The following is a 12,617-nucleotide window of genomic DNA, read 5'->3' as shown; positions in this document are numbered from 1 at the left end:
TTGTGTGTTTTGCCTTGGGCTTAGTGAACATCTTTTCAAGCAAGGCCCATACAGATTGAATGGAAATGTAATAATATGGGTTACTGAATACCATGTTCCATTCCAGAAAACAAGCTTTCAGCTGATAAAGTAGCTTAAGAGTCTGAATAAGGGCTGAAATATTCATGATAGCCTAGCTCATTCAGGGTTTGAGAGACAACCCTCTTTACAAACTATAGCTGCTGACTGTGGAAGCATCAGTCATATGTTTATGCCTCTGAGTACATGGCCTTAGCAGCCTTGCTTTCAAAGTCTATACAATACTAGTAAACTGATCTAGTTTTTAAGTGTTGTCTCTAAAAAATGCGTGACAGTAAAATTAAGGCTTTTTTCTGCGTTCTGGTAAAAAAAATAAATAAATAAATAAATAAAACTGAGCAGGCTTGTGAAAGGAAACCAATCATTGCTGTAGGAAAGCTCTTCAAACTTCCCTTTTTATATCTGAGTGGCATAATGAGCCATGGAAGTTTTTTTCCCACATTCTTACCCTTTGGGCAGAATGCTGAATCTGACCAAAATTCCTGACATATCTTTTTGATGAGAAAACAGTAAGAAGAAACCTTATATAAGAAAGATTCTCTGGCAAAGATTATCTCCTCTTCTTGTGTTACATGTTGTTTAATCCTGCCCTGTTCCCTTAAAATATATAGCCCTTGCCCTGTTCCCTTAAAATATATAGCCCTTGCTTTAGCTTCTTAGCAAGTTTGCCACCATCTTTCTTTTACTAGGGAGCCCAAAACTGGGCACAGTACTCCACATATGGTCTCCCAAGTGCTGCTCCAATGTGGTCTCACAAGAGGAATATCACTCCCCTCGACCTGCTGACAGTATTGCTAATACAGCACAGTATATGGCTGGCCTTCCTTGCTGCAGGGTGCGCTGCTGACTCATGTTCAACTTGCTGTCCACCAGGATCCCCAGGTCCTTTTCTGCAGTTACTTCTGGTCAGTCAGCCCCCAGCCTGTACTGTTGGCTATTCTGTTTTGGACACAGGACTCTGCGCTTGACTTCACTGAACTTCACAAGGTTCCTCTCAGCCCTTTCCTTTTATGAGTCTAGGTCCCTCTAAACAGTGGCCTATACCCCAGTATATCAATCACTCTCCTTGTTCAGTATTGTTCACAAACTTGCCAAGAGTGCCCTCCATCTCACTGTCCAGGCCATTAACACAGACATTCAGCACTGTCCCCAGTATCAATTTCTGAGGTATGCCACCAGTACGTGGACACTTTGTACTGCTGATGACTGCCCTCTGAGCCTGGCAGTCCAGCCAGTTTTCCACCTGTCTGATCAGTCACTTACCTAGTCCACATCTCACCAATTTAGCTATAGAATACTCTTGCAGACTGGGTTGAAGGCTCTGCTAAAAATTTAAGCAAACAATATCTCATCATATAAGGCAATCGGGGTGGTCAGGCATGATTTGCCTTTGGTAAATCAAGACTTGCTGTTCGCAGTCCCCTTCTTGTCTTTCACATGCTTGGAAATAGCTTCCAGAAGGATTTACTCCATAACAGGCTTGCTGTTTCCCAGCTCCTCCTTCATATCTTTCTTGAAAATGCATTTGATGTTTGCCCTTTTCCAGTCATCTAGGAATGCCTGATCGCCATGTCTTTTCGAAGATGATAGAAAGCAGCCTCGCAATGACATCAGCCAGCTCCCCTGGATGCACTCCATCTGGTCCCATGGACTCGTGAATTAGCTTATGCACTCCTTAACTCAATCGCCTTCTATTGCGGGTAATGCTTCATTCCCACAAACTCTACCACTAGGTTCAGGGACCTGGGAGGCCCAAGGACAAGCCTGACCAGTAAAAACCGAGGCAAAGAGAGCAACTGGAATGTATTGAGCTGTGCCTAGGGGTGGATGAAGAGCGAGTCGAGAGCTTATGGGTAAGGATCAAAGGGCAGGCTAGCATGGGTGACACTGTTGTGGGTGTTTACTACAGGCCACCCGATCAGGAAGAGGAAGTCGATGAGGCCTTCTACAGACAGCTGGAAGTAGCCTCACGATCCCAGGCCCTGGTTCTCATGGGGGACTTCAACCACCCCGATATCTGCTGGAAAGACAACACAGCTAGGCACAAACAGTCCTGGAGGTTCCTGCAGAGCATTGGTGACAACTTCTTGACACAGGTGGTGGAGGAGCCAACAAGGAGAGGTGTGCTGCTGGACCTCGTACTAACAAACAAAGAAGGACTGGTGGAAGATGTGAAGGTCGGGGGCTGCCTTGGCTGCAGTGACCATGAGATTGTGGAGTTCAAGATCCTGCGAGGAGGCAGCAGGGCACCAAGTAGGATGGCAACCCTGGACTTCAGGAGAGCAAACTTTGGCCTCTTCAGGGACCTACTTGGAGGAATCCCATGGGTTAGGGCCCTAGAAGGAAGGGGTGTTCAAGAGAGCTGGTTAATATTCAAACATCACTTCCTCCAGGCTCAAGAGCGGTGCATCCCTATGAGCAGGAAGTCAAGCAAAGGAGGCAGGAGACCTGCATGGATGAGCAAGGAGCTCCTGGCAAAACGCAACCAGAAGAAGGAAGTCTACAGAAAGTGGAAGGGGGGGACAGGCCACTTGGGAGGAATATAGGAACGTTGTCAGAGTATGCAGGGATGCAACGAGGAAGGCTAAGGCCCATTTGGAATTAAATCTGGCTAGAGATGTCAAGAACAGCAAAAAGGGCTTCTTCAAATACATCAGTAGCAAGAGGAAGACTAGGGAAAATGTGGGGCCTTTGCTGAATGGGGTGGGTGCCCTGGTGATGAAGGATGCAGAGAAGGCAGAGTTACTGAATGCCTTCTTTGCTTCAGTCTTTACTGCTCAGGCCAGCCCTCAGGAACCCCAGACCCTGGAGGCAAGAGAGAAAGTCTGGAGAAAGGAAGACTTTCCCTTGGTCGAGGAGGATCGGGTTAGAGATCATTTAAGCAAACTTGACACCCACAAATCCATGGGCCCTGATGGGATGCACCCACGAGTGCTGAGGGAACTGGCGGATGTCATTGCTAAGCCACTCTCCATCATCTTTGAAAGGTCATGGAGGACAGGAGAGGTGCCTGAGGACTGGAAGAAAGCCAGTGTCACCCCAGTCTTCCAAAAGGGCAAGAAGGAGGACCCAGGGAACTACAGGCCAGTCAGCCTCACCTCCATCCCTGGAAAGGTGATGGAGCAGCTCATCCTGGAGGCTATCTCCAAGCATGTGGAGGACAAGAAGGTGATCAGGAGTAGTCAGCATGGCTTCACCAAGGGGAAATCATGCTTAACCAATCTGATAGCCTTCTAGGATGGAATGCCTGGCTGGGTAGATGAGGGGAGAGCAGTGGATGTTGTCTCCCTTGACTTCAGCAAGGCTTTCGACACTGTCTCCCATAGCATCCTCATAGACAAGCTCAGGAAGTGTGGGCTAGATGAGTGGACAGGGAGGTGGATTGAGAACTGGCTGAACGGCAGAGCTCAGAGAGTTGTGATCAGTGGCACAGAGTCTAGTTGGAGGCCTGTAGCTAGTGGTGTCCCCCAGGGGTCAGGACTGGGTCCAGTCTTGTTCAACTTCTTCATCAATGACCTGGATGAAGGGACAGAGTGCACCCTCAGCAAGTTTGCTGACGATACAAAACTGGGAGGAGTGGAAAATACGCCAGAGGGCTGTGCTGCCATTCAGAGAGACCTGGCCAGGCTGGAGAGGTGGGCGGAGAGGAACCTCATGAAGTTCAACAAAGGCAAGTGCAGGGTCCTGCACCTAGGGAGGAATAACCCCATGCACCAGTACAGGTTGGGGGCTGACCTGCTGGAAAGCAGCTCTGCGGAGAAGGACCTGGGAGTGCTGGTGGACACCAAGTTAAGCATGAGGCAGCAATGTGCCCTTGAGGCCAAGAAGGCCAATGGTATCCTGGGGTGCATCAGGAAGAGTGTTGCCAGCAGGTGGAGGGAGGTGATTCTCCCCCTCTACTCAGCCCTGGTGAGGCCACATCTGGAGTACTGCATCCAGTTCTGGGCTCCCCAGTACAAGAGAGACATGGAACTACTGAAGCAAGTCCAGCGAAGGGCTACAAAGATGATTAGGGGATTGGAGCATCTCTCTTATGGGGAAAGGCTGAGAGAGCTGGGCCTGTTTAGCCTGGAGAAGAGAAGGCTGAGAGGAGATCTTATCAACGTGTACAAGTATCTGAAGGGAGGGTGTCGAGAGGATGGGGCCAGACTCTTTCCAGTGGTGCCGAGCGACAGGACGCGAGGCAACGGGCACAAACTGAAACGCAGACAATTCCATCTGAACATGAGGAAAAACTTTTTCACTGTGAGGGTGACAGAGCACTGGCACAGGTTGCCCAGAGAGGTTGTGGGGTCTCCTTCTCTGGAGATATTCAAAACGCGCCTGGATGCAATCCTGTGCAATGTGCTCTAGGTGACCCTGCTTGATCAGGGGGTTTGGACTAGATGATCTCCAGAGGTCCCTTCCAACCTCAGCGATTCTGTGATTCTGTGAAAACCAGCACCAAGTACTTCAGTCTTTTCCTTGTCTTCTGTCACTAGTCCTCTGCCCAGTGAGCAGTGGACCTGTTCCTTATTTTCCTTATCCTTCCGTTTGCTGTCCCTGCCTGCCCTTCTTGTTGCTTTCCACATCCCTCATGAGCTTCAACTCCAGCCGAGCTCTGGCCTTCCTAACTCCATCCTAGCACACTCAGGCAATGTCTCTATATTCCTCTTGGATAGCTGCTGCCTGCTTTCACCTTCTGTTACTTCCTTTTTGTGTTGTAAGGGCCCAGGGCACATATCCTCCCTTCCTAAGAGTTTAGCTGCCTGCACTCAGGGCCAGCTCTCTGATATGGTACAGCCGTTGATTCAGACTATTTTGAAGAAAGAGCTGTTTGCAAACGGCAGCGGCTCCCCTCCCTTTACTCAAATGCTGCATGTAAGTTGAGCCTCTCACCCTTATTTCCCTGTCTGAGCTGGACTGCAGCCATACCTGCATGATGCGCCACTAGAAGAGCATCTGTGATTCTTTTGGATTCCTGGATTCAGTTGCACTGAACTCAAGAGACCATCATTTGTCAAGTGTGAGAATTTATTGGACATCAGAGGTTATAACAAAGCTAAAAGTATAGTATAGCTAGAAATGTAACAGAACTGAAAATACATATACATATCAGAGCTCCACAGTTAAATCACAGGTGCATGGTATAGCAACCACTCTCGCCCTTTATGGGCCACCCTTCCCATCTAGTTTTCCTTGGATTCTCCTCACCATGCTGTTGACATCAGGGCCATCCCCACTGATGAGTGGGTCCTTGGGTCCATAGGCCAGCTGACCCTACGTTTGAGTCCACACCAAACCTATGTGGCTTACTCTCTTTTTATATCCAGTCTGAAGAATGCCAGCCCACAGTTGCACAAAAGCTGTATAGCTCTAGCCAGTAACACATCAGCATGTGACATCAGCAGGTAACCTCCTGCTCAGCCAACAGCCCTGCTCAGTGGGTAACAGTGCGCCCATTAGCAGGTCATTCCGTGGGGAGTGGCTCCATAGCAGGGAGATACTTTATCTATGATGCGGGTCTGCAGTGTCACTTCTCCTTTGTCCGGACTTGTCAATCATGGGGCTCTTAGAGGGTGTGCCCCCAGGCTACAGCAACTCCACAGGGTGGTGGCTCCAGCCATGGTACACCCGGGCTTTGTTAACTCTTAGGGAGCGCCCCAGAGCAAACCCCTCTTCTATGGGCTGCACCATCTGGTGTCCCACTCTTGCCTGTGTGGCACCTGTCAGCCTGTCTCATGCCACATACCCTTACAAATTTGCTTTCCTGGCTTGATCTCAGACTGTCACTACTGACTTGCCTGGCGATTGCCAGACAGTTAGATGAACCTGGTTACTGTCACAAGGCCTGCTCTGCTCTTTTTCAGGTACTGTGGGACTGCTCCCACAGCGAAGACACTGACCACCTGACTGCCTTGTTCCAGCTAACCTTCCCTGACATGCATCTGAACTCAGTGAGGCATTCTGCCACACTTGCTCAATTTTATACATGTTAGAATGGGCTATCCTTGTGCTTTGAAGAAGTTATTCTTGAAGACCAGCCAGCTCTCCTGAGCTCCTTTGCAATTGGAGCAGTCTTCTATTGGTTCCTGACAAGCAGATCCTTGGACAAGACAAAAAACTGTTCTCCTGTAGCTCAGGTTTCCAATTCTAGTACTCATTTTGCTCACTTTTCTCAAAATTTTAATGTCCTGCCCCAACCACATCTGCAATCATTTCTTCTCATTTGTGAGTAACACGTATGACAAAACAACAGCCCTAGCAAAAGATTTTTTTTACACTCTCAGGAGACATGCCCTATTATTTTATACTATAGGTTTTAAAAAGCTCTGTTATCTCTGAAAGGTTAAGTTACATACTCTGTTATTATCACTGGACGTAAATAACATCATCTACCTTTTGGTTACTACAGCAGACCACCAACATTGATCAATATGGGAGGGGAAAAAAGTATAATAGCCAGGATAATCTAATAGTGTACGTTTCATCACAGGAAGACATTTTTGCATTTCATTTTGCTAGCACTATCCCCAAATTCATCACACAGTTCAGAATAGTTTTAGATTCTTGTAACTTCTTTAGTACAGTCCATATAGAACAGCAAAGATTTTCGTTCAATGACAGAAACTTACATGTATGTATGTATGTATGGTAGGGGAAAGGAGAAAGGTAGAGCAATAAGGAGGACCTGGAGACATAACTGAGATAAAGCAGTAGTAAAAATCCATACATGTACACCTTAAAACAGAATTAAACAACAAAAACTTTTAGCCCATAATTGAGACTGAAAGATGTCTCAAATGACTTTCCAGAATATTCATATTATTTTCAGTTCTACCTCCAACTACAAATGCAGCATAACACTCTTCTCCGGGCAGTACTCATACTACATTCATTTACTCCAAATCAGATTCTGAAGATAGTACTGAATGCTCACAGTACATGGGGGGGGGGGGGGAAGGAGCCAGTTTAATGACCTTTTTCAGTTAAGGCAAAACTTGATTTTAGGTGAACTACAACATGAAGCAATTCATGCTCATTCTACACATAAGTGCTGAGCCTATCACTCACAAAATATCATCAGTTACCCATTTTAAAATGCCATCTTTTGGTACAGCATCCACATTTTATAGCCCATTTGAAGCAGGACTTTTACTTACCTGTCAAAATATTTACAGGCTACTTTAATTCCATCCACATAAGCTGAAAATAATGCTTTTTAGTACTAACATACTGCCTGAATTGATTATACTTGCCTTCTCTTATGTACATATGCACCTGGGCTTCTGTTGTAACATGAGGATAGGAAGAAGTGCTGAATCACCCACTGCCTCCAATCTGTGGGTATATCTTTAATTACTGCTACAACTCTGCTCAGCTTTTTAATTAATTTTCCCACTGTTTGGCAGACATTACACCAAAGATAATCATAGCTTACACTGATGTTTCATATTAGCTACTGCTAAACACCACATACATACATATCCATCAAGACTATTTCTTAGCTTTCAGATGACTGATGCACTGATCTCAAGCATTCTAGGTATCAGGTATCCCTAGTTCTTGTATTAAAGTTTATCTGTGGGTATCAATTTGATGAAAATCGTAGATACTACAGTATACTCAGGCAAAGGAAATATATTTAAAAGTATGTCATCAGAAAAAGGACTACCCATTCTCACCTTGAAGTGATTTGCAGTGTGTATCACCTGATGTACTGGCATCTGCTGACAAAGTCTGAACATTCTCCAAATCCTTCTCTTTGGATTTTGAGCCTAGGTTTCCAAGAACCATCTCCTCTTCTCCACTCGCATGCACAACAGAAGATGATGAAGTTTCAGCGAAGAGTCGTTTCAGTACTTTCCCTATGAATACTGTAGGGTAACAAAACTCCTTTAAACAAAAAATGCAGTGATTTAAAGGTAGTTTAAGTCTTTCTCTCTTCTTTTTTAAACTCTAATTGATAAAAGGCAGACTTGCCTTGTATATGACAGAAGCTATATTCAGTTGTCTTTACCTCTCACAGGTACTAAAGCTGAGACTAATATGTTAAAGTCCTAAATTGAGTCAAAAAAGCAGCTTTAAAACCCAACAGAGTTCGCTAGCAAGGTTACATACACAAAGTCCTCTATTATTTAACTACGTTTTAGCAATAAAACAACACATTACCTAGATATCACTACTTCTTTGGTCTGCAAATGTACATATACATAATCTTTAAATTTCTTTAAAACAAGCATCTACATGAGTGTTATAAGGCTGCTCAAAATGCAGGTCTCTTTTGTCACAGACACACTGCAATCAAATTACTCATTAAAATCAGTAAATTACAACCATTCAATCATATAAAAAAAAAAAAAGTAGGCAACCACAGAAACACATGGTAACCCAATTATTTCTACAGAAGTAGCAGCATTCTTATATGCCTCTTCCTCTTCCAGGCCCCCTTCTCATGCCATCTGCAGTCTGCTACTAGTTACTCAAATGCAAATATCATTTGATTAAAGAAATATATGTAGATAATCTAGTCAGTAACAACTTATCATCTGTATAGGAATACAAGCATATTTCAATCACTTGAATGTATTATATAAAGTAATACTAAGAAATTGGTATATATTACAGAGCACCAACAGCTTCCAAAATTCTACATGGTCAGGCACGTATTACAGGACTGGGAGTGGGTGGGTAGGTTCGGAGAAAAAATATGTAATCTTAATTCCAAGTTTAAGTTTGACAGAAAAAGTGTATGTGTACTATACAAGTGACTTGGTGATGATTCTGAACAAGATAATTTTGCCTATAACAAGTGTTATAACAGAGATGGCTTCTATTGTAGCTAGCAGAAAAGTGTACTATCATAAAACTCTTTTCAATAAATAAGTTTCTTTCACAGCTAAATTTTAACACACATGCTAAGAAATCATCTTCACAAAGTTGGGAAATCCTTGAACCGCTAATGTTGCTTTCAAAGTTTCAGATGCAAGACAGCTTTTTTTTTTTTTTTTTTTTTTTTAAATGAATGGTATAAAAAAAAGAAAAGAAAAAAGATTCTATCCCTAGAAAGCATTTAAAGCTATTACAATTGATCACTTGTGAACAGTTATTTTCTCACTGAGAAACAACCCTGTAAGTGTTAGAAGGGGTGAGAATGTGTCAATGTGTTATACCGAAACGGGAAGAATTGGAATAGTCTGTATATTCAGAAAAGGCTGAATAATCTCATTTAAGAAAAGATTAATACCTTAAAGAGAACAGAAGGAAATACTTCAAATATTTCTCATTACAAGTCCTCAGTTAGGATTCAGTTGTGTAGATTATATGTACACACACAAAGACGCTAAGTTAAGCCCTTGATAAACATTCTTAAAAAAAAGTTATCTATATAAAGGAAACAGGTATTTAGAAGTCTGAGCACTAATGAACAGAATTAGAGTCAGCAACAGCCAATTTATCTGCAATTTTCAGTACCAAGGAGAATTCTTGATTTTTGTTACCATTGGTGGAAGTATTCCCAAACACAAGATTCCATCTGACTTCTCAGACCCGATTCTCAAATAAACAAACAAAACCAACAATAATTACAAAACCCCCAAAACAAAAGAGGTCTACCAGACATCTTTAGCTCAGGGACTAAAGTTCTTAATTTTAACTAGGTATTAAAAATTATGGAAAAATTAAAGGCTAATAAATTTTATGTTCATTACAATTTTATCCTCTGTATACCATCTGCAGAAAACTCTCCTGTGCTTCTGTCAGATACACTCACCTTTTCCATCTCTCTCCCTTTCTGTTCTATGAACTATTTCTCACAAAAAGGAATCTTGAGGGCACCTAAATTGCTAAGAAGCAATTTATAGTTAACTCGGAAATGTTGTCCTGAAGTTTTGGATGCTGAAACTATAAGTGGTTGAAGAAGCAACTGATACAAAAGTAGTCTGTCAGGAGTTAACTGTGACTGTAGCTTTGAGCACAGAATCCTCCACCTCATCCCATAAATAGGGAGTTCTTTTCTTGACAGTGAAGCCTTCATCCAAGAAGTCACATTTAAGATTGTAACTGGTATCAATTTTAAAGTTAAATCTACAGACAGGAAGAAGAAACAGGCTTCTTCTGCCACCTTTCCACTGTGTCTTGACATGTTCAAAGGAAAAAACATGACATACTCTGCATGTCAGAAGAGTTCCCAAAGTTTGTGGTCCTACTCAGTTTGACAGATGTTTTGTTTTTCATTGTCATTAGTCTTCACAGCTTCCCTTTCCTAGATAGCTGAGAAATTCTATGTCAGAAGAATCTTCTACCAGAATTTAATATAGGAAAAAGGCATCTCTTCAAAAGACTATCTTCCTGCTATCCTTCCACATGGACCTTGGTGGTCTGTTTCAATTGGCACATAAATGATTAAAAATGGGGCAGAATGTCTTGTTAGACTTTGAGCTCTTTAGTTTATACTTCACTTATTCTTTGCTTGGACCCAATCTTTTCAATAATCATTCACCTTACAAAAAGGCCTATGACAAGAGGCAAGTCTGAAGAGATACTTGTACAGAAAGCTTTGCCTAAGAAGCCCGAATTTATTTTTTCTATGCTTGTCCATCATTCAGTGACATGAAAAAATCCCAAGAGACACTGCCAGAGATGTCCCCTTCAAGTAATTACAACCCCATTTTGCAGGTTAAGGGTTAAGACTACTGTTCCCAGAAGGAAAGATATCAACAGCAAATGTGTATTGAATATGTAGTTCCTCTTCATCAGGTTCCCCTGTGAGAATGTTCTACAGTTAAAAAGTCAAAGCCCACAGTGATTCTCCTTAGAGGATAACTAGAGGAAACAGACAGAAACGAGCAGTGTACCATGACAGAGTTAACTGACTTTTGCAAATCTCTGACCCTAAAGCAAGTTATCCAAGAGGTTGACCCTGGATCCTTTCCCCAAGTATTACTACTAACACTACAGCATTTTAATGAGCTCTAGTAGTCCTGTTACTAAGTTAACATTCAAGCACTTGTACTGATGAAGCTGTTCTCCCAAAGCAAACAATCACTGAGATACTGATGAACCTATATAAGGAAAAAGGTTTTCTCCAAGTCTGCTGAGGAGAGGTAGTCTCATAGTTGCTACAGTGGATTTTATGGTCCCCGTCTTGAGTTCTGATTTCTCTAGCCATCTGTTCAGATGCCCACACGCAAGAACTACTGCTGTCTTTTCTTGTTAAATACAGGGACTACATTCACATTCATGTACAATAGCATTGGTTCAGAAAGCAATATGAGATCAGTTTTCATACATTCATTCCTTCTTATTTTCATGGGGCCATCCTCATCTGTAATACCCATGTTTGACTACAAAAGTTGAATCAATGCTTGCTTTTGAAGGGCCTGAATATGGAGCAAACTATTCTTTCATAAAAATCTCTCACTTAGAATTAATATAAGTGGTAGTGAGGGATTTATTTCAGCAAAAATGGGGTTTAGCTGGCAACACCAAAAAAAACACTCAATCTTATTGGCTAGAGGTTTCAGCACAGGCATAGAAATAAGCTGGCTGGGTTGGGGTGAGGGTCTTCTCTGCCTACAGCACTACAAAAGACATCCATTAAGAGGAATAGTAAATCCCCAAATCCATGACAGAAGGGGAGTCTGCAGCACAGACCATGGCATGACAAGTTACCTGTTTGGAACCAGATGTATTTCAAGCCTCCTGAACAGAGCAGGAAGTAGTGTATCCCAGCAGTACACCTTTCTCAGGAGAATGAAGAGGTGATATTACCACAGGACAGTTGAAAAACTGATTAGTCTGAAATATTTGGAATCCTAAGCATATTTTAACCTTAAAGAAAGAAAGAAAGGAAAAAAAAAAATCACACACATCTGCCTGTGGCCCAAAACATTTTTGAACAAGTTTGCCCTGCATATCAGTGAACAGGGAAATTAGGCTCTGTGGAATATCTATCCTGCCACACTCAGCTGCTTCACATGCTACAAAGAAGCACTCTGCTTTGCATTTAGGAGTCCTTCTTAGAGCTAAGCTACCAAAACATTTTTCAGACAATGGAGGTTGCTCTTTTCTTCAGGACTTTATTACTGCGAATGCTTAAAGACAAGCCCTGTAACATCCATGAATGTTGGCTTAACCATAGCATCACGTGAGCCCAAGCTCCTACAGGGCAGCTTTTCTTCCCTGCTCAGAAATCTCCTTAACCTGATGTACTGACCTGTGATGCTACATAATACCAAAGGCATCTGGTACGAAACACTCAGACCATTAACAATTACCTCTTGAGTTGAGACATGCAATATAAGAGGATACAAGGAAAATCATCTGCTTCTAAAGACAAACTTATCAGTTCCCAAATAGAATAAGACTTGCTCTCATCATACCAGTAGCACAGCTAAATGCATGCATGTATTTGTTGCTGTTGTTTTCCAGTCAAAGTAATTGAGAGAGGATCTGCACAGATTCATGTAGTCTTTCAAGAGACCAGTCCAAGAACCCTTTTCCACTTTTGGTAGCAGACTGATGAACAAGCATATGCTTTGAGATGTGTTTTTGGAAGA

General features: G+C 42.8%; 1 protein-coding gene across 9 annotated transcripts in view; it reads right to left on the bottom strand.

Moving 5' to 3' along the window:
* Positions 1-12,617, bottom strand: part of ERICH1 (glutamate rich 1) — a 110,824-nt gene that overhangs the window by 82,726 nt on the left and 15,481 nt on the right. For 8 of the 9 annotated variants that reach the window (XR_010883830.1, XR_010883831.1, XR_010883826.1 and 5 more), the window contains exon 2: positions 7,743-7,934. The exons of the other annotated variant lie outside the window; for it this stretch is intronic. Coding sequence is in view for 2 of the 8 variants with exons in the window: in XM_067294231.1 (XP_067150332.1) it covers positions 7,743-7,934 (192 nt within the window). In the remaining 6 variants the exon portion in view is untranslated. The remainder of the gene's footprint in view (positions 1-7,742; positions 7,935-12,617) is intronic. 9 annotated transcript variants of the gene reach the window in all.

The sequence above is a fragment of the Apteryx mantelli genome, chromosome 3, assembly GCF_036417845.1.
Source record: "Apteryx mantelli isolate bAptMan1 chromosome 3, bAptMan1.hap1, whole genome shotgun sequence".
NCBI classification, from domain to species: Eukaryota; Metazoa; Chordata; class Aves; order Apterygiformes; family Apterygidae; genus Apteryx; species Apteryx mantelli.
This window is presented reverse-complemented; position numbering and strand designations above follow the sequence as displayed.